The 20,710-nt window shown below is 39.5% G+C and overlaps 2 protein-coding genes across 5 annotated transcripts; both read left to right on the top strand.

Annotated features, from left to right (window-relative positions):
* Positions 1-3,600: 3,600 nt before the first annotated feature.
* cbwd (COBW domain containing) lies at positions 3,601-17,530 on the top strand. Of its 4 annotated transcripts, none has more exons than XM_071483216.1 (16): positions 3,601-3,739; positions 4,172-4,325; positions 4,546-4,632; positions 5,078-5,174; positions 5,586-5,677; positions 8,095-8,154; positions 8,855-8,892; positions 10,290-10,336; positions 10,889-10,975; positions 11,125-11,169; positions 11,899-11,955; positions 14,196-14,247; positions 15,846-15,914; positions 16,017-16,082; positions 16,223-16,349; positions 16,904-17,530. In XM_071483216.1, the coding sequence occupies exons 2-16, from the start codon at positions 4,211-4,213 to the stop codon at positions 16,975-16,977; spliced, it is 1,113 nt and encodes a 370-aa protein (XP_071339317.1). In that variant the 5' UTR covers positions 3,601-3,739; positions 4,172-4,210; the 3' UTR covers positions 16,978-17,530. The 4 variants fall into 4 exon arrangements, with proteins under 4 accessions (XP_071339317.1, XP_071339318.1, XP_071339320.1 ...); XM_071483217.1 differs by having other exon boundaries at positions 3,604-3,739; positions 4,193-4,325; positions 16,904-17,116; XM_071483219.1 differs by having other exon boundaries at positions 3,612-3,719; positions 4,193-4,325; positions 16,904-17,116.
* A 1,740-nt stretch (positions 17,531-19,270) lies between these two features.
* foxd5 (forkhead box D5) lies at positions 19,271-20,600 on the top strand. Its single transcript, XM_071483221.1, has one exon. The coding sequence runs from the start codon at positions 19,405-19,407 to the stop codon at positions 20,470-20,472; it is 1,068 nt and encodes a 355-aa protein (XP_071339322.1). The 5' UTR covers positions 19,271-19,404; the 3' UTR covers positions 20,473-20,600.
* The last annotated feature ends 110 nt before the right edge of the window (positions 20,601-20,710 follow it).

The raw sequence follows: 20,710 nt of genomic DNA, 5'->3' as shown, positions 1-20,710 counted from the left end.
AAGGATCAAGGAGGAGCTTCACAGGGAGAAGACTTTAGCTGAGGGGAATCACACCCACAGCTTGATGCGTCTCTGCTGTGAACTGGGATCAGAATAAATACCAGTCCTGTCTCTCAGCATCTTATCACTTATTGTGATATATTTTTAAATTCTTTAAATCTTACGTCTGGTAATTTCCATTGAGTTGTACTGCTATAAAAGACGGTGTCGTACAAAGACTGATAAAACAAGACACTGCCACTTCCCCAGACAAACAAAGGGACAAGTGACAAAGAAGTGACGTCCTCACTGATGACCTGCCTTGATGAGAGGACCGACAGACTGCATTTTCATTTTGATCCCTACAGAGTGTAGTGATAGGTAAATGTAAATGAATAGACTGAGGGCGCTGTTTGCTAATTGTATTTGAATATTGTCACTGTAGAGCAGATGAAGACTTAGAAGATGAAAACTCAAACAGATTTTCTATTTTCATTTAAACATGGTCATACACAGTGGTCAACACCCACTTGAGTAATGCAAATTGGATAACTAATTATTTTTTTTATTTTTTACTTAAATAATGCATCCTGTGGGACGTGGAGTCACATGACTGCTGCAGGACAACAGGTGTGCTGACTGGTCAGCTCACACAGGTGCCTTGAGTTTTCCTTGTTCTGTGTCCTGAGCTCATTCTCTGTTTGACCTTCAGTTGAGCTGCTTCCCTCCATCATTTCACCTTTGTTCCTGAGTGCGTTGAGTGAGTAGTTTATTTCATTATATTGTTTTGTAGTCATGTTTATTTTGCTGTTAAGTTGTACATCTAATCTCCTTGGTTTGTTTTCACATGATCATATATTTAACGTGAGACTGTACTGATGCAGTGATTCTGATTGTTGCTTTAATCAAGATAATATAATGGAATTTGACCTGTATGTATGCTTTCTGTCATTTGTAGAAATATAACCACTCCCCTGTAACCATTCACACGTGACTGACTGCAAGCACAAGATTAAATGCTTTCAAATGGAACCTGCTGACTGCTTCTCCTGCTTTGGTCACATTCATGATGTCAAGTCCAGTGTTATCCTAGAACACATACATGTGTGGGAAATTACACTTCCAAGTTTACATGATAATTTGATTAAAGTGCCCTACAAGCTTCTATAATGACCTTAACATTTATCACATTTTTATCAATTTATTTAATTTAATTTATTTCAACATATTTTAGTCTTTTATTTTTCTGCACCAGATGTGTTGAGGGTGGAAACACCATAATATAATCATGGACTGTACTTTTAAAGGAGAACCCAACCCTTTTAAATATTCACATTTCTTATTCCTGTGACCCAGAGCAGTTTGGTCAATATTTGTGAACATGCAGCCCTCTCCCCTGAAGTTAGAGACCAATGAATGGGGCTCTGATGCTGTTAGGCAGTAAAATAGAGATATTGTGGAGATATTGATATCAAGAAAGCTATAGAGGGCTTGTATAATTAAGAAGTGGTGTCTGTATTTCATTGAAAAAGCATGAATGGCTGTGAAAGGAAGGGTTATTAATTGCTCTATGGGATTAGAGGAAGAAAGAGAGTTAACATTAAAGGACAATTGTACAGTGGAAAGATTGATCAACACCTGATTGTATGACTGACTGCATCAACCTTGTCATGAGTCAGCAACTGTTATTCCTTTGTTTGTTGATGGTATATAAAGCAAGGCACCCTGAGAGTCCTACCAGAAAACAACCACGCTGAGGTTTTATTTACATGTGGAATGAATAAAAGAATTTGATTCATCACATCAAGTCTCTAATTCTTCAGAGATGTAGCAGCTCTCAATATTCAAGAGGGATTTCTTTTACAAGGTCAATAGGTTGGAGTTGAGCTATCTGAGGAGCATGAGTTATAGAATGGTAACTCCAGGGGAGTGTTATCCTTTTAAACATTTTAGTTAATGGGATGTTTAGCAGAATGGGAAAATAATATGGCCTTCCATTATTTGCATACAATACAATTGTATCATATCAAATTCAAAGAACTCTGAGTAAGGTGATTATCAGTGGGCCGATGACTGAGCCTTCAAAATTTCCATAAATAAACAGTATGTTTACAGTACGCTCTCCAGAATGATGCTTCGAAGAGAGGAAATATGTCTGGTAACCTGGTTGAAATTCATATTTATTTTTAAGTGTTTCATGAGCCAATTATGAAGTGACTGAAGCGTTCCACATTCCACCTTAAAAGTTGCCTGTAACCTTTGAGCTGAGATACCACAGCAGTATTTTTGAACTACTCGCTCAATCCTGGGTAGCGTTCAATTATTTAAGTTTTTAAATAAATGTTAAGCAATGATATTTAACTATTTTTTGAATAGACCATAATTTCATAAGTTGAATTTGCTGAATTTTTAGTAAGCATTTGCTGGGGACCTGGAAATCACTCCCTTATTCACCCATTAAATACTCTCTGTATAATAGACAGGGTATAAAGTTTATACAAGGGCTATAATTTTCACATCTAAAAACTACATTTTTTATTCTAAATTAAAAACTAAAATGCATGCCATGCATTCTAGTTTTTAGTTTGGTATTTTTGATGGCACTTTCTGTTTCATTTTACACACATGTTTGTATATTACTGGACATCTATATGGAACAGAGCAATAATAAATGTTTTTAGTTACACCTGTGTTTTACTGGCTATGACAAAATATCTGCTCTGAGAGAGAAGGGAAATATACTGATTGGGCTTGATATGGAAAATGTTTTAGCTACACTAGAAAACTAGACTAATTGAAATACTGTAGGCTTTAGCAATAGTTATAGTTATGCTTCTGTTTATCTGGGCAACAGGTTAAAGACACCCCAAACATCTGTCTCCCTAGCCACTTCTTCTTCACTTCTCCAAGGGGACACCCAGATGTCATGATCCTGTTTGGGTCTAGTCTCATCATGAATTTTACAGAACATTTATCACATAGCATATCTTTAATAAGTATATCTTTACTCATAAAACACAAATAAAACTAAATGTCTTCATTTAAAGAAACTCCACAAATGTACCCCTTCTACTCCACACCTATATGCATAAAAGCAAAAACAATAAGAGACTTGCAACATAGATTAATATAGTACAGCACAGCCGGGTACAAGGAGCTTCAAATGATTATCCTTAATGTGTTTACATTTAGGGGATAGACATAATCATGTTCTATGTTCTTTTTTAATACTCATCTAGAAAAGTATAAGATGGCAGGTTTGTGGTTTTCCGTTTATAATATAAGCTGCACTGTTACAAAATAATATTAGTATGATTTCCTGAATTTTATTTCTGATAATTTGTTTAATCCATAGACACTTTGCTTTGTGAAGAGGGTATATCATAAACTGGTTCCTGTCGCCCTCTTGTGGCGGATACTTATCATTACAACGAATTTATTTGGAGAAAGTGCTTTTGAGACGGAGAAAACAAAAATGTTAGTGTAATTATCGTCACGAAAGGGTTTTAATTATTCTGTTAAATTTCCGGTAACTCTGATGTTATTCATAACCTCCTTCCCTGTCTAGACTTTGTGTCCCGACGAACCGTGAACTAAAGCGGAACAATTGTCGCTGTTCCAGGATTTCAACGGAAGCTCTCCAGGGTAGCACTCTGTCAAAACGTAAAGCTAGAGCCGTGCAGAGGCTAACTTTCTTGGTGAAAACTTTGATTACCGGCGTCTACTAGAGGAACGACCTGGTAATTACTATACAGCCTTTGTAAGTGAAGAAGACTCGGCTTGTTTTGCTGTCACTGAGCATGTGTTAAGATAAAGTCAGTGCAGGCTGTGATCATGCACTGCTTACTTACTGAGTGCTAATCTGGTGCTAATGCTGCAGGCAGTGAATTCATTTAGTTTTCTTTATGTTTTGAGTGTGGCTGTGTTGTGTTTATGACGCTACCAAAATCCTGCTTTATTTGCAGAATATTTGCGAACATTATTAAATCTGACAAATTATTTAATGAAGCGAGTTCACAGTGACTGTTGCAGTAGGTGATGGGGTCTGCATGATGCTTTTGAAACACATCTATGCATTTCTGCAGAAGACTCAAGTGTCATTGATTAGATCAGAGTCCTCCTGGTTTTGCTATATACACATACATCTGTTAATAACTATTTATAATGTTTCTGTGCACTGATTCATCACCAGATCCATCTTGTGCCCCTGCAGCCAAACATTGTTTCTGGTATGGATGGCATGGTGATGGAGGAGGAGGATGATTGCCCAGAGTTGGTGCCAATTGATACTCAGCCTGGTCCTCCTGCAGAGCAGATACCTGTCACCATCATCACAGGCTACCTCGGTGAGAGACTATGTGTTACTCACAATTTTAATAAGATTAGCAACAGGATTATAATCTCACGCATTTGAAACTCCATCCTCCAGCTCGGATCCTAGACCAGAGTATTGTTCACTCTCATAATGATTAAAGGTTATCATGAGTACTGGAGAAGTGGTAGCTACTAATGGTACCACTAATGACCAAGTGTTGCCTCACAAATCCAATGTTTTCCTGTTTGTAGGTGCTGGAAAGACCACACTCCTGAACTACATATTAACAGAACAACACAACAAGCGCATTGCTGTCATACTCAATGAATTTGGAGAAGGTAAACTCATCATGTCCTCAGGAGAACTCCAAACTAGTATACACAACTTCTTCAGTCAAAAGTTTCACTAAAATCAATACTACAAATGTGTTGCCAGTCTGATTGTTGTGTTTCCAGAGAGCTCCACAAGAGAGCAGCATAGTAACACTTTTTACTATATTACATTACATTAGTATTGAACTCAGCTTTATTTCATATGGCACTTTGCTTATGCTGTTGTGCATTTATTTTGCTATGTTTAGGCAGTTTAGGCTGCTTTGACCAGTTTTCTTTTTTCAATAGAACTGATCTACAATCAGTTCTGGGTGCCATTAAACCCCTGCATGTAGTTTTTTGAAATTTGCAGATTTCCATTTAGTTTTGTTCAAATTTCTTGGCAACAATTTGACCTCTTTGGTACAAACTGCTCAGTCTCTAACAGTGACTCTAATTGCTGCTACTGCAGGCAGCGCCCTGGAGAAGTCCCTTGCGGTGAGCCAGGCAGGAGAGCTTTATGAGGAGTGGTTGGAACTGAGAAATGGCTGCCTCTGCTGCTCTGTCAAGTATGGAGATTAACTGTCACCCATTGTTACAATAGAACAGGATCAAAGGTTCCTTTGACCTTGTTACTTTGTTTTTATCACAAATTTGACCAGTTTACACTGCAAAGATAATAATAATGCATAAATGTTTTCATACATGTATGACCTACTGTGTTAATTGGGATCTGCTGTAGGTGCAAAATCATGTTTATGTCATTATAATAATAATAATGTTAATAATAATAATAATGTTTTATGTTTATTTTATTGAAATAATGTTTGTCTGGTTTTCAGCTTATTGGACTTACAGAACGCAATCTTGCTTTGTATTACTTTTTGTACTGTGGTACCATAGGAATAATGTGGATATTTTGATTGAGTTCTGCAGATGCCTTGTTTTAATCATGTGTGACTATTTTATTACTTTTGTAGGGACAATGGTCTTAAAGCCATCGAGAACCTGATGGAGAAGAAAGGAAAGTTTGACTACATCCTGTTAGAAACCACAGGACTTGCTGATCCAGGTATACATTTGCAAGTTAAAGTAAAAGCAATTATTGCATAAATCTTTATTTGATTTGCATGGATTAGGTTTACAGTTGTTTTGTTTTATTTAGAATTTAGTTTCAAACTCAAAACAGCAGATAAACAGTTATTTGCCCCTTGTCAAACCTCATGGACTCACCAGCTGTTTCACCTGAAGGTGTGTGTAGGCTGGAGGCAGTGACTTGGTTGTTACAGTCCACATACACAACACATGACACAAACCAAATTCAAATCATCCTTTTCACAAGTGCTAAACAGAGCTGGATGTCTCATGACAGGACATACTCTGAAAGATCACATGAACACTGACCAACTTCTGCAAATGGCTAGTATTGACAGTACAGTATAATTGTAAAAAATTAAGCTGAGTAAGGTCTTCATGTTCTTCTGTCACATTGTCCCAGAAACATTTAAGTTTGGCTCCATCACCAGCCCCTAGCGGTCACTTGAAAGGCTTTCGAGAGGTGGGATGTATACAGTATCTCTACCAACGGCAAATTGGTCTGTAGGCCTTAATATCTAAAATCTCAACAGTAGCATACTTCACAGGCTGTACAGACCATTACTGCTGTCTGATGCAGTGTTATTATTGTGTGTTTTTGATAAATGTACTCAGGACTCACTTGATAGCAGAATTGATACTGATAGTGAGCAGTGAAATAAAGAAAACTGGATTTCAGTAGTATATTTGATTTGTATGTATAGATATCTGTGATCAGCTGTAAGCCACATTAGAATCTACTTAATGAATATTCACTATTAAAATGACCACTTTAGACTCTACGTTAAGTAAATGAACTGTGATTTAGACCTTCGCTGCTTATAGTCTCCTATCTTTTTATTTTACTCAGAACAACTTGGTGATCCTATCACAATATTTAGGGATGAACTATGGATCAAGCAGTCCCACGAATCCCCTTTTCTCTTTATTCTAAATAATGCTTAAACCTCTGCAGACTTCTTTGTAAAACCCACATCAAAAGTGAAACATTTTGTAACTCTGAGGACCAGACTGGTGCAGTTGTGACAGGAGCATCCAAGGAGCCTATTTCCATCATGGCAGATGAAAAAAACCCTACCTGTCCCTTCAACTCTCAGATTTGAATCAGGAAATCAATGTTGGGCTATCAGAGGGTGAGCGCTGTGGTGATCAGGGTGTGTCACTAAGTGACAGGTGTCAGGAGGTAGCAGCATGGGCAGACACACACCACTTGGCCTCACAGACAGAACCAACAGGGCACGCTCAGACTCGGGGCTGTCTTCACATCTCTGCATTGTCATTGGCTGAGACAGGCTTGTTATCGGCCGGGACAGGTCTGTCATTGGCTGCGGCAGTGCTGTCAATCATAAGGGCCCCCAGGAGATTCTCCCCTTCCATTCAGGAAGAGGTTGGATGAGTTATGTGAAACATGCCACTCAAAAACAGCGTTTTCATTACACATCCATCAAATATTTACAATGCTTTCTTATTCTCGCTTGGCAGTTTGACAAAAGCGCATTATGTGAACAAGCTGTGGCTGGCATGGTAACATAGGGTCTTGTAATAACCACGTTCACAGGAAAATAGAAACAAACCAAATGTACCAGCAGGACATAAACAATTGAAAGCTTCTGATATTGGTTTTATCTGCTCCACAGATCTCAGTCAGAAAAAAAAGCATCCAGCGTTTCTGAAAGTACTGTGGTGCCAACTTTAAGCACAAATACTTTAGATGTGGATGTTACTGAATAAAATCTAGTGCTGAAATTATTTATTTATCTACAGACAATTAACGGCTAGTGTCATAATCAATTAATACAATATCTCTTAAGTAAAAATGTCATAATTTAGCTGGTTCCAACTTTTCAAACGTGAGGACTCAGTTTGATATTATTGCTAATAAATTAGAATTATTGTAAATAAAACAATTAATTAAAAAGTCACCGTGGACTTGGGAAATTGTGAGGAGCATTTCATAATATTTCTGATGCTTTATAATAATGATTAATTAATCAATTGAAAAATAATCTTTAAACAAATCAAACAAATCAATAAAAATAACATTTAGTTGCGGCCCTGACTTCACCGTAAGAATTCAGAATTTAAGCTTAGAGGTAACATGACTTAGTAAGTGACTGCCCATGCATTCTGAAAACCATTATCTAATTGCTACTTTATTGTATTAATAGTTTTTGCCTTATCAGTCTTCTTCTTTGTGTCAAACATTTATAATGTCTGCCAGTGTTATAATTCTACTAACTTTAGTAATTCCCATGTATCATGCCAAGAGCTGTATTTTTATTATCAACTTTCCCTTCTTTTGCAGAAGTTAGTCAAATTTAATTAAAACATCTCAAGGCTTCTGTTTACTTTTCTCCACCTGACACTTTTTGATGATTTTAATTTTTCTGGCAGGAGCTGTGGCCTCCATGTTCTGGGTTGATGCAGAGCTTGGCAGTGACATCTATTTGGATGGTAAGAAACTTGTAATAACACATGACTCTTTGCCTTTGATGCACTGAAACTGGTTTGGAGTCTCTGTTTGTCTGCCGCACTAAACCTGATTTCTCAGATATCAGTGGTCTGCCTGTTGTATTTTAAAATGAACAGTGCATTTTAGTGCTGCCAATCACATCACACTGATTAATGGTGGCACTGTAATTCAAACTCTTAACTGAAGACTGATTAACACCACTTTTTACTTACCTTGTGGATCAAGCATTCAGCATTATGTCTCTGGATTTATAAATACTGTCACTGTTCAGTGCTATGATTAAATATTTCTATTTTGTGTCTGTAATGGCTCCAATTCCAGTACAATTTTGAAGAGGCTTTTGTTTGTGGCTTGCCCAAATGGTCTTGTTTGTAGGGATGACATATTTTTACTGGTGTGTGTATTTGTGTGTGTGTGTGTGTGTGTGTGTGTGTGTGTGTGTGTGTGTGTCTGTTTGCATGAATGGTGTCTTGCGCCTCACACTAAATACTCAGCTGTCTGCTCTGTTGTGTCAGGCTAGTGGACCAAAAGTGTGCTTCAGTTAGCTGAGAAAGTAGTGTAAGCAATCAGACAAAGGTAAACACCAAAAGGCGACTGCCATTCGGAGCAGAATGTGCACATGTTGTGTTGCTGTCTTTAATCCATTGATCCTTAATAACTTGTATGTTTTGTTCATCTTAGGCATCGTCACCGTGATTGATGCCAAGTATGGACTACAGGTATGTGATGAGGGGCTTTTCAGTTTTGAAAAGCTGCATTGTGTCTAGTGCTGAAACAATCATATTAGTCAAGTGGATACGTTAAGGAACAGAAAATTAAGTGACAGCAATTTTGATAGTTGATTAATCTCTCGAGTCATTTATTGAACAAATATGCTCGACATTTGCTGGTTCCAGCCTCTCAAATGTGTAAATTTGCTGCTTTTCTCGGTCTGCCTGTAAATTTAATATTTTTGGGTTTTGGGCTGCTGATCAGATAAGATAAAACATTTAAAATAATCTAATGGAAATTTTAAGGGCATTTTTCACTATTTTCTGACATTTTAGAGGCTTTTTGAATCATTGATAAATCAAAAACAGCATTAAAAGTCGGTATCAGTTGCAACCTTTATAATGTGGTTGCCAAACTTTGAGGCATATTTGCAGTATTTGCTTGTAAAAGAAATTTATTAGAATTACTTTAAAGCCAAAATAAGCAGTGTAACTTGTGGGACTGTTCTTATACCCCCAGTGCACAGCAGCACGCACTCACACACACCCTGCCCTCCCTGCGGTATTTAAAAGGAACAGAATATGTGACACCTAGATAATGGGCTCTAATTTGAAGGTGTCAGGCACAGCGAGGTGATGCATTTCATGACCCAGGTGTTGCTCTGTCCTCTGCATGGAGAGAGGCGGGATGAAGGAGATCATGACAGAAAGAAGGAGAGGATAACTCATAGTGAAGGTGTAATTGATATTAGAGATGTGAACATTGTAATAGGACTGTCACATGCACTCACCTGCCTCTCCCATCACCTGTCTCATGAAATTTCCATCTTTCTGAGAGGTCTCAGTTTAACTTGAGCCCTTGGCCTCACACCCTCGGAAAGGCCTTTGTCTCTTGATACAGAGGTTGTTGAGTGAAAAGCAGCAATCGGCCAATCTATTATGTTTTTCTTTAATATGTTTTTGTCATTCATTTCTTCAGAGTTAAAGCTGTGGTGATTCAGGCAGTGACAGATTCATGTCAGACTGACGCTCAGGGGTCAGGATCCAGATTAACACCTCGGACTCTGTCTGTTATCAGATATGAAACTGTTTTGGAAAATGCTGCGTCCTCTGTGCAAGAACAGGACACAAACAAAATGAAAAGGGATCTCCTGTGGTTTCATGTGTTGAGAAAGTCACTTGGTTCACAAAATGATGAAATACAGGCATTCCTTTTATTAATTTATCTGTCACATCTTGTGTTGACTTTTGGAACAAAGCACTGATATTTAAATTCTTTTCAAGAGTGTGTTTTAAGTCGGAAATGTATATGGTCAGCATGAGCAGTTTTACACTTTTAAATCCCTTTTGTCTTTCATTTTGTGGGTGCATGTGTCAGTTATGTCCACTGTCTCCTCTTTCTGTAGCAACTAACAGAGGAAAAGGGAGATGGACTCGTCAATGAAGCAGTCAGGTACGTTTAATGCAGGTTCTGCGCTAAGTTGACATGAGCGGGTGACAGAAAGCAAATACATTTACCTCCCAAAATGCAGAAATATGCCTTAAAGACTGAACAAATGGCTCAGTATCCACCACACCAGGTCTCATAAGTTGCTGTCTACTGTGCTCTTGCCGCCTGTCTGTCTGTCTCCCTGGGCATCTCTGTTTGTCTCCTCCAGCAGCTGTATAGTGTTGTCGTTGAACAAATACACAAAAGAAAGACCAGTTGCGCAACCCGCTGCATTCTTTGTCTTTGTTTGTGTTTTCACCTCTTAACTAAACAGCACTCAGCTCCCATTTGAGTTTGGCATATATTGCCCACTGCCACCCATGAACACTCCTACGCATACACACAGAAAGAGGAAACAAATTGACAAAGCAATGACATCCATCCTGATTTTTGTCGGTTTAGTGTTGTTTCTACATATGAGCTTAATTTTGAACATTTCTATGGGCAATTTGTGCAAATTTTGAAGAGCGTGTTCACTTGCCACACAAACACAATGTTATGTATATGTCTTTTCAGACAGATCGCTCTCGCTGACCTGACCATTATCAACAAGACAGACCTGGTGAAGGAGGAGGAACTAAACCAAGTCAGAGACGCTGTCAGGTCAACACTCCCGTACTTTCTGCTGCTTGTCATCTGCCTCCCTCTACTGTTACACTTCTTTTTCATTCGTGGTCTTGTATTAAGCTGCATATGTCAATAATGTTACCTTACACGTAGCCTGGTAAGGACATTTTTTCCTTTCACTTCAGATCAATAAATGGTCTTGTCAAGATTCTAGAAAGCCAGAGATCACAGTAAGTATTTATTTATTTTTTATTTTTTTAACAAAAACTGGATCATTTTGTGTGATAAGGTCATGCACCATTTCTGTGGCCAGGTTCCCTGCTTTGTTTAGTGTAACAGATGAACTCCACGTGCTGCTGCTCCTCAGATCTTTGTATCAAAGATGAAGCAGTTCAGACGTGACACTGCTCATGAGACCCCCTCCCCCCCAACACTCACACACACAAGCATAAATACACAAACTGCTGCACCCTGAGTAAACACTAAACCTTCAATGGTGTCCAGTTACCCACAAGTCTTTGCTCTTTGACCCCGGGTGTTCAAGCTGACATGGTTGCATCAGTGTGCATACGTACGAATATGTGTGTGTGTATGCACCCTCTGTGTTAGCACGTTGTGTGTTGTTGGACCCAGGTAGCATCTGGCTAACACAAGCAGTGTGTATCAAAGGTTTTGGTGTGTTTTGGATCTGCTTTGCCCCCCCCCCCCCCCCCCCCCCCCCCCCCCCGAGTTCAAACCAGGGTGAGCAGATGAAAGACACCGTGCAGTGAGGGGTTAATCGGAAAAACATTCCCACAACTTTTTGCTTGAGTTCGTTCACTCGGTTACCCTTAATGTTAGTTTAAGCCAACTTGTGGCAAGCGCTGAGATTTCTCGCTTAATTTATTTCCCCCTATGGTGTGGCTGGGTTTTAAATTAAACTGGAAAAAAGTCAAATAAGCAGTGATCTTCTTCCACAGGGTGGATCTCTCTGAAGTCCTGGATCTGCATTCCTTTGACAGTAAGGATGGAGCCAAGTGAGTTGGTTTTGTCCAATTTAAGTCTAAAGTACACAAAATATATTCGTTCAGAAAAAATGAGTGACTATAAATGTATAAATGAAACTGACTTTTAAAAAACACATGCATTATTTTTAAGCCTAATATCAATATTGGAATTGATATTGATATTAGAATTGATATTAGTCAGACAGGCACTGATTTCATTATTAAAGAACTGAAGATATACTGAAGATATGTGGAACATTTTACGATGAAATGAACATTACTAAATGATATGATCACTAATTCTAATTTACATGTTAGAAATGACAACATATTTCTTAAAAAAAAATATATTTTCCTGCATAAAACAGGAAGGAAATGGATAGAAATAAAATGCTCAAAGAGGATGTGTTTAATATTTTTACAGACACAGGCTGTAAATGCAGCCGCACAAATGAAGAAAATGACCCGGACAAAATCGCAAGATGTAACACCACTCAGTCACAACCCAGTGTAAATAAGTACACGTGTGATACAGCTGACAGTTTTACACACATTGCCCCTTATTTTGAATATTTAATTTAAGTTTAATATAGATGTTTTTAAAATAAAACTTAAATTTGACTGAATTTAGTGCCGCAATCAGTATCTTATGACCAAGACTGGATTTTTGAGCCCGATACTAATATCGATACCAATACTGATAATCAAGTGTTTCAAGCGTTTTGCAAAATGAATGCAGGGTTTCATTTTAAGATTGAGTGATATACTGTCCTCAACATTTCTCATAGGGATAACTCCAAAATCCTCACGAGAAGAAATGTCAGGAAGAAAATAAATATATTTCACAACAAGAAGAGAAATAAACTGCTCTCTGGTGGACAAACTATGAAACGGGGACACTTTTTAGATTAACTCAAACTATATACTGAACATGACTTCACTGTAATTGTTAGATATAGGTTGAAATACTGTAAATGCTGTAATCAGTGAGTCTGCTGATAATATTGAGCATGCCTGTGATGTTCTCTTTTAAATGGCCTTTGTTGCTAGGCTGTCTGAACTGTGTACCCAGCAGTCTCTGATACTGTTGCTCACCGTGTTTCCCTCTAATTAACAGACTCTTTTATTGAGCGTCCCCCTGTTACACCACAGGGTGGTCATCATATTGTATCCCCTGTAGAATGTCATTCTCATGAATAGAGTCAGTGTTCATCCCTTCATGTGAATGAAATGGGTCGCGGTGTTAAAGCTCTCTTACATGCCCTCAGTCAGTGTCTCTGAGACCAGCTGCAGAGGATTAGAGCTGTGTGTGTCCACTGGTTCCTGAGGAGTCCCCCGTGTCCCAACAGATAGCTCCTTTCCCCTGCCTTTTAGAATCCAGGCCCCTCCTCCACTCAGTCCCATGCTGGCTGTTTGAAGCGGCCCCCCGCCGCTCTGCCTGTGTGGTACTAACAGCACACAGGGCTCAAGCTGCTGGGCACAACATTTAGCCTCCTTGTGAGGTCTGCTTTGGAGAACAAGGGCCGTAGTTTATTTGGGGGCGGTGGTGGTTGGTGTTTTGTAGGGTTTAATCGCCATTTCTAAAGTTTTCACAAGTCCATTCAGAGTTGTGTCATTAAGCAGTGATACAGCACACTTTGTGTTCTACTGTGTGATCAAAACACAAAGAAAAATAGTCCAGTCTTCTTCTGCAGGAAAGATGAAGGATGTTGATAAAAGAAATAAAAAAGCTCAAGTGTGTTTGTTTGTACTTCATTGTACACACTTCTTCAGACAGTCAGTTTATTTAACCGGGAAATCCTCACTGATAATAAAAATGTATTTTTCACAATAGGCAGCAATAACAGTGAGCTACAAAAACAAATTGAGAAGACAAAATATGCCACAAAAACAGGATTAAACAGAAATATGATTATGAAATAATGAATACAGTTTCTATAACGAGCAGAGGAACACAGCATAAAGTTATTCATTCATCATTCATTCACATCATTTCCATGCCAACTTTTTCACTGACACAGGCGGTAAATACAGCCCCAGAAATGAACAACAAAAAAACAATGTATTACAGCTGAGAGATGCTCTTGGGAACACATTTAAAAAATGTATTTTAAACTTTAAAATTATTTAAAAAAAAATATTCATTAGTTTATTGGATTTATTGCAGCACTGTCATCTTTTGAGCCTTTTTTTAAGTGAAATAAATTTCATTTATGGAATAAAACTGGAAAAATATGTCATGGTGTTAAAACATTTCTCTCCTCTGAAAGTCTAGCAGAGAAGCTCCAGCTTGTGAAACCCACACGGCCTCATCTTGACAAGGTATTGTTTGTGTGCCCTTAACTGTTTCACACTTCTTCACTCCCCGTACTTACTCTCTTCCAGTTTTCCTTGTTTTGTTTGCTAATTTATTTCAACACATCATTTCCTACAGAGTAAAAGGGGATGCGCTCTCCTGAGGCTAAAATTGTGCCTTGCATTCCCCCAGGCTGTGACACTGTAGTGAAAACTCCCTCCCCACTTTGGTTTTTGTGTTGAGATCAACTCAAGGCTTTTGATGTTTTCTTGTTACACTACAAATAGATGGAGTCTCTGTCGTACACGGGAGCACAGACATTAATTCACTCTAGACTTAAAGAGACTGGGCGCTCTGTGTTGGCTAGACTGACTAGAGTCTCGGCTACATATTATGGCTTTACAGTTGTTGAGCTGAATGCAGATGTCATAAAAAGGTAGCACACAGACCATGTTTGACCGGATAATTAGCAACTGAATGTCAGATATGAATGGGAAGCCTCTAGTGTGCCAATTTCAAAGAAAAAAAAATACAATGTATCCCTAAAACCTAAAAATCATTCAGTCCAGTTCTTTTCTGTGAAGATGTAAATTATGAAAAAATATTTATTTCAGGATTGGTTTCATACCATCTCTCTTGATGTTCTCATCAGGCTTTAGAGCAAATGACTCAACGCAGCAATTAGGCCTCATGTTGTCTTCAGCCGTGCTTTATAACCATGAACTTTTATCACAGGATGAGGGCAGCTGAGGGTTGTTTGTGTGGGCAAATAATGGTATTGTTGTCTGTTTTCTCCTGGTTCCCTTTCCCGCATGAAGCTCAGCATCCCTCAGACCCCTACCTCCCCTGCCCCCCTCCTCCTTCCCCATGTTGCTCTTTTCATGTAAATGAGAATGCTGTTTTTCTGTTGTTATACCAAATGACAAGGAAGTGTGTAACCTTAACACTTCAACACAAAACCCCCAAATATCTGCAAAGTGCTCTTTTAATGCTGCAAGGAAGTACCGAGAGGACAGATTGTGTGTGTGTGAGAGAGAGAGAGAGAGAGAGAGAAAGGCGCGAGAGGGTGGGCAGATAAAGAGAGGTGCCGTTGTTGGGAGTTGTGGTTTTTGACACGGTCTTTGACCAAGCGATCAACCAGGGCGTAAAAAACACTTCTTTTGTTTAATGTTCATTATGACGTTGCTAATTTCAGAGACCCAGAAATATGTTAACATGTATTTTAAATAACATTACTCAGGACATGAAAACAAAAAACCAGTGGTTCAGTGTAATTTAACCATTTAATATTATATGATAAATATAACACTCTGCATGTGGCCATTCTGCACAATCAGTACCTTTTATATTTTGATACTTAATTGTACTTTTGTACTTTTACTTCAGTCAGATTTATAATGCTGCATTTTTTTTAACTTGCAAATGGATTGTTTTTTCATTGTCTTGCTGGTGCTTTCGCTTAAGTAAAGACCTGAGTCCACTGAAAGTACTTTTTATGTATTTAAATTTCATTGTATTTCACACAAATGTTGCAAAGTGCCATCATTTCTCAAAACCACAAAATGTCAGATTTCTTGTAGAAATTCAGAATATTTCTGTGTGGTATTTTATGTGTCGTCCTCAGAGTATTTTAACTGTGACGTTTGAAGTGGCTGGAGATCTCTCTGAGGACGCCTTGAATGTTTTCATCCAGGTACAGACACTCTGCATCATTCGGATCCCTGCTCCCATCACTAATTAGCTATAATACAACAAAGTCCTTTGAAAAGTAAACACCCGTTTTCCGCTGTTGCAGGATCTTCTGTGGGAAAAGATGTTCAAAAACAAAGAAGGGCAACCCATGACCGTCATCCGGTTAAAGGTACAATAGAGCATAGTAGTCACCCCAGTGGCAGCACTGATCAATAACAGCAGCTTTCTTATCTATATTCATCAGTTCCACACACTTCACTCAGTGTGAGTTAATGTGTCACTTGTGACTTGTGACATGTGTGTTTTCAGGGCATAGTATCATTTGCAGGCAACGCCCACCAAATGATGCTGCAGGGGGTCCACGAGCTGTACGAGCTGAATGAGACTCCACAGCTTTGGGAGGAAAATCTGCGGATCAACCGACTGGTCTTCATAGGTGAAGACACACACACACACACACACACACACAAACACACACTTCTTTGACATATTTTATCTTTACACAATTCTTAACCACCACTGTAAAGGCTGCCAATTCACTGAGTTCCCCTAAATTGATTCAAATGGCTTTTTTTGATAGTCATCTGTTAAAGTTTTTAAGTAGTTAATGTGCTAATATTCACTTACTGGTGGTGGTTCATTAACTTAAAGGTTAAGAAGTTGTATGATTCTGGTATGAATTCCGATAAGTGACTTAAAATGATTATAATACTATAAATACATCACAGTTTTGGGTAACGCTTTGTTTTATGGGCTCATAATTTCTAAACAGTTTCCTAAAAATGTCCCTGGAATTTTCTTGGAAAGTTTGTTATATGTTACAGATTATTTGGAAAATAGAGACAGTGTTCAGTTGAGCCTTTAAGTCATTGTGCAGCAGGTCAAGGGAAAATACAAAAATGCAAAATTTGTCCCGCACAGTACATCTATGATTGTGAACGTATGCATATAGCTGTACTGTGATAATGCTTACTCCACTCTTTTTTGCAGGCAGGAACCTGGACAAGTCTGTTCTGCAGGAACACTTCATTTCTACAGTTGTGCAGGGGGCAGAGAGGAAATAGCGAGAAGCTCATCTCTCCACCTCGCATCAAAAACTGTTGATTCTGGAGCAGAAGTTGTGGCTTTGGCCATCCTTAAATCTGGGACTGTGTTTCAGGTGTTGATTCCTTTCCTTCATGAGGATGAGGTATGTCAGCGGATGGCTAAAGTTACTGCAGTGATCAAGACAGTAGTTTTTGAATAGGTGGTAATCCATCACAACCAAGCTACAGCATATCAGAAGAAGAGTGTTTATGTTGTTGTAGTGCCTGAGCTAAATGCTGTCAATTGCTTCTCTCTGGAAACTTCCCAAACATGACCTCTATAAATAACCCCTAAAAAAACAAAAAATGTGAGCACACACTAAGCAACAAAAATATAGAAATGTAATCAACACTCTGCAGTTTTATAACGACAGCTTTGTAAAAATCTGCACTTTTTGAAGTTTGGAACAAATAGTGTTAGAAGTTGCAAAGTGTCACACATACTGTATCAAGTCTGGTACAAGACTACTTTGTAAATGAAGCAGCCTTGCTTGTATTTTTAAATTATTCAAAATAAAGTTTTTTTTCTGAATATGTTTTTTTTCTGTAACAGTGATTAATGTTTTTAATCACATGTAAATTTGGCTTGTTCTAGCTGATGACAGCAGACTATAAACATAACAGAGACAGGGTGTTTGTGTTAAAGTGGAACGTTCACAATGATTCTCAACAAAGTGTGAAAAAGGGGCTCCAGGAGCTTTAACGTCTTAGCTTTCATTGTTATTAAAGGCACACAGAATTTTTTCAGTTCTGCATCAAGTGAACGGATGATGATTAAAATAGAGTTTGTTTCACAAGTGTGATAACTCAAATATCATAGCACAGTATTGCTTTACGGCTTGTTTCCTGAAAATGTTTTAAAACTGGTGCTAATTATTGTTTCTGAACATTTTGTCAGTGCCATGAAAACCTGTATTATTTTGATCTACAGATCTGTGCATCTACACTGGGTGATGACGTAAATATATTCACCTTTCTACTACAGCGAAACATTTAAGTTGTTACTGATTTCATTTTAAAACTGAATCTTATTTGTTTCCAATGGAACTGTAATCTGTTTTTATTATTAGTCATTTATCTGCTTTGTCTGTCCTCGGAGAGTAAACTTATCTCACATGGCTGGCTTAGTTTTAATTACAGTTGCTACAGCAATACAGTAAGACTACAGTACATTGAGATGTTCTTTCCTCGGCTGTGTGTGGTGCCTCATAAGTAATATCTTACAAATTACTGGCATTTTGTTTTCTGATATTTGTTGTTTAAGCTTTATTTGGTGAGGTCATGTGAGAACCATCTCTCACACACATTGCAAACACAGTAGGCCCAGTCAGGTGAGGAAATAGGTGGAGTTTTCCCAACTTGGTCATTTGCAATGGAGATGGTTTAGCCGCGTGGTTTTGGCACATATCCGCTGTTGAACCGGTTTGCTTTGAGGATGGCTCTGCGTATTCATCCCGGTCGTAAAGCGGAGCTGAGCCCTGTAGCCCTGAACGCACCATGCAGCTGAGCCGTTTCCTTCTCAATTCTGATGCTGATGGTCTCGTTAAGGCGACTATTGCCTCTTTTCTGTGCTGGCTGCGGGAAGCCCTACCACGGCCATTTTCATGGTCACACCACCCGCGGGCATCCAGAGGTGGCAAACTAAACGAACCCGCGGGGGTTCCAAGGGTGAAAGAAACACTTGGTTTCTTATCACGGGTTACAGGCTGGGTGTTAAAAATCCCCAGAACATCCCACCCTCGACTCTGCTGCTGAACAATTTGTAAAGTCACATGATTAAACAGGACGATAGCGTCATAACTTGCAAACCAGCTGAAATCATTTTCACTGTGTTGGATGTAGAGCAAAATGTGATTATCCAAAATAAAACGCTTGCATAGAGCCCACAGTTATCACACACTGTATTAGTATAGGCTGTGAAGCAGTAAGCTGTGGTTCTTTATATTTTTTTATATAGGAGATTTTTTTATTGAATGTAATCTGGTAAATTGTTGGCTCTCATTCAAACCGTTTGACAAATCAAATAAATTGCATAAAAGTTTGCCATACTGGCTAAAATACAACAAATTACCAGCAGAAAGTGGGCTGTCTATGCAGTAGAGGAATACCCAAGATCCCTCCCCACCTGTGTGTTTGCTTCCTCAGGCTCCCCGCGGTGAGGGGCTACTGTGATAGGTTTAGAGGGTTAATGGGACTGGCCTGCAGGGCAGCAGCCTCTCAACATATAAAGCCTCAGCTCTCACCACCACAGCAAACCGCCGGTACACAAAGGTTTAAGAAGACGCAGACGGTATATGCGCTTTTACGCATGAATAGGTGCCTTTGGTTTTTGCGCACGGCGAACCGTTAAGGCCTCTTTGGCACAGGCGAGTTTTTACGCGTTTTGTGAACATTCAGCGTGTGGCCATGACTCTTTCCAGTGAATTTGAAGCTTCACAACACGCCGCCTTGCCTCTAGAGGAGGATGAGATTGACATAGTGGGCGAGGATACGCCTACCCACGGGCGTTTATATCGAAATGAGTGCTCCACAGACGCAGGCTCCTCAGCTGAATCTGGTGCTGAATTTGACTCTTCGGAGCCGGACTCATCGGGAGAAAGTGAGAACAGTTTCTGCGCAGACGCACCACAGTCCAGGAAAGCCCAGAGTAGCTCGGTGAAGCCTCCCTACTCCTACATTGCCCTCATCACCATGGCCATCCTGCAGAGCCCGCTGAAGAAGCTGACGCTGAGTGGCATCTGTGACTTCATCAGCAACAAATTTCCCTACTACAGAGACAAGTTCCCCGCTTGGCAGAACTCCATCAGGCACAACCTCTCCCTCAATGACTGTTTCATCAAGATCCCTAGGGAGCCTGGGAACCCGGGCAAAGGTAACTACTGGTCACTGGACCCAGCCTCAGAAGACATGTTCGACAACGGCAGCTTCCTGAGGCGAAGGAAGCGGTTTAAGAGAAACCAGCCAGAGTTCGGCAAAGATGGACTAATGTTTTATTCCAACTTGAACTGCTACCGGCCGTACGGGCAACCATATTGTGTACAGGGCCAGGTAAGCCCCCATCCCACTGCTCCTATCCGGTACATGCCCCTGCAGGAGGGCATCATGATGCCTCCCTCTTCCTATCACCTTCTACCACAAACTCTGAACAACCACGGGAAGTGCAATGGGCCTAAAGACTTCAGAGCGCAGCTTTGCGCAACAGAATCCGCTGAGCCAAAGCCTGGCCCGCAGGCAAAGTGCTCCTTCAGCATTGACAGTATCATGAGCAAACCCTCCCCCGTCAGTCCTCAGCACCCAGATCCAAAGCAGAGCCCTCACAGCGCTCTTGGATACGGTCATCTCATGTCGGGCCCCGCTGCCTGTTTGGTTCCGACACTCCTGCAGGCTCCCAGGACTCCGTTCTGCCCCGCTGCCATGCTGAGCTCTGCACCTTTAATAAACGAGCAGCTCAGACTCTCTTATCCTCGCTGCTGAAGCCTTTGGTCATTTGAAACTTTACAGTGTCTGTATGTTTGATGCTCTGTGAAGACACGTTGGTGTAGCTCATTTCTTAAAGAAATGCATTAATTGCATGATATTTATGTGCGTTAATATTCGAAGTTATGTCTTAAATGAAATCATTGTACATAAGATGAGCTGTAGGCTAATATATTTGTGACACTTGCTGCAGTGGGAGCCCTCATTGATGAATGTGTTTTTGTTACTGATTAAC

Source organism: Trachinotus anak, unplaced genomic scaffold (genome assembly GCF_046630095.1).
Source record: "Trachinotus anak isolate AG129_WGS33_773 ecotype Australia unplaced genomic scaffold, CSIRO_AGI_Tana_v1 ptg000008l, whole genome shotgun sequence".
NCBI lineage: Eukaryota > Metazoa > Chordata > Actinopteri > Carangiformes > Carangidae > Trachinotus > Trachinotus anak.
This window is presented reverse-complemented; position numbering and strand designations above follow the sequence as displayed.

Coding starts and splice junctions, on each gene's coding strand:
- cbwd (XM_071483216.1), top strand. CDS start 4,211: ATGGATGGCATGGTGATGGAGGAGGAGGATGATTGCCCAGAGTTGGTG. Junction 10,337..10,888: donor CTCGTCAATGAAGCAGTCAG/GTACGTTTAATG, acceptor ATGTCTTTTCAG/ACAGATCGCTCTCGCTGACC. Junction 14,248..15,845: donor CACGGCCTCATCTTGACAAG/GTATTGTTTGTG, acceptor TGTCGTCCTCAG/AGTATTTTAACTGTGACGTT.
- foxd5 (XM_071483221.1), top strand. CDS start 19,405: ATGACTCTTTCCAGTGAATTTGAAGCTTCACAACACGCCGCCTTGCCT.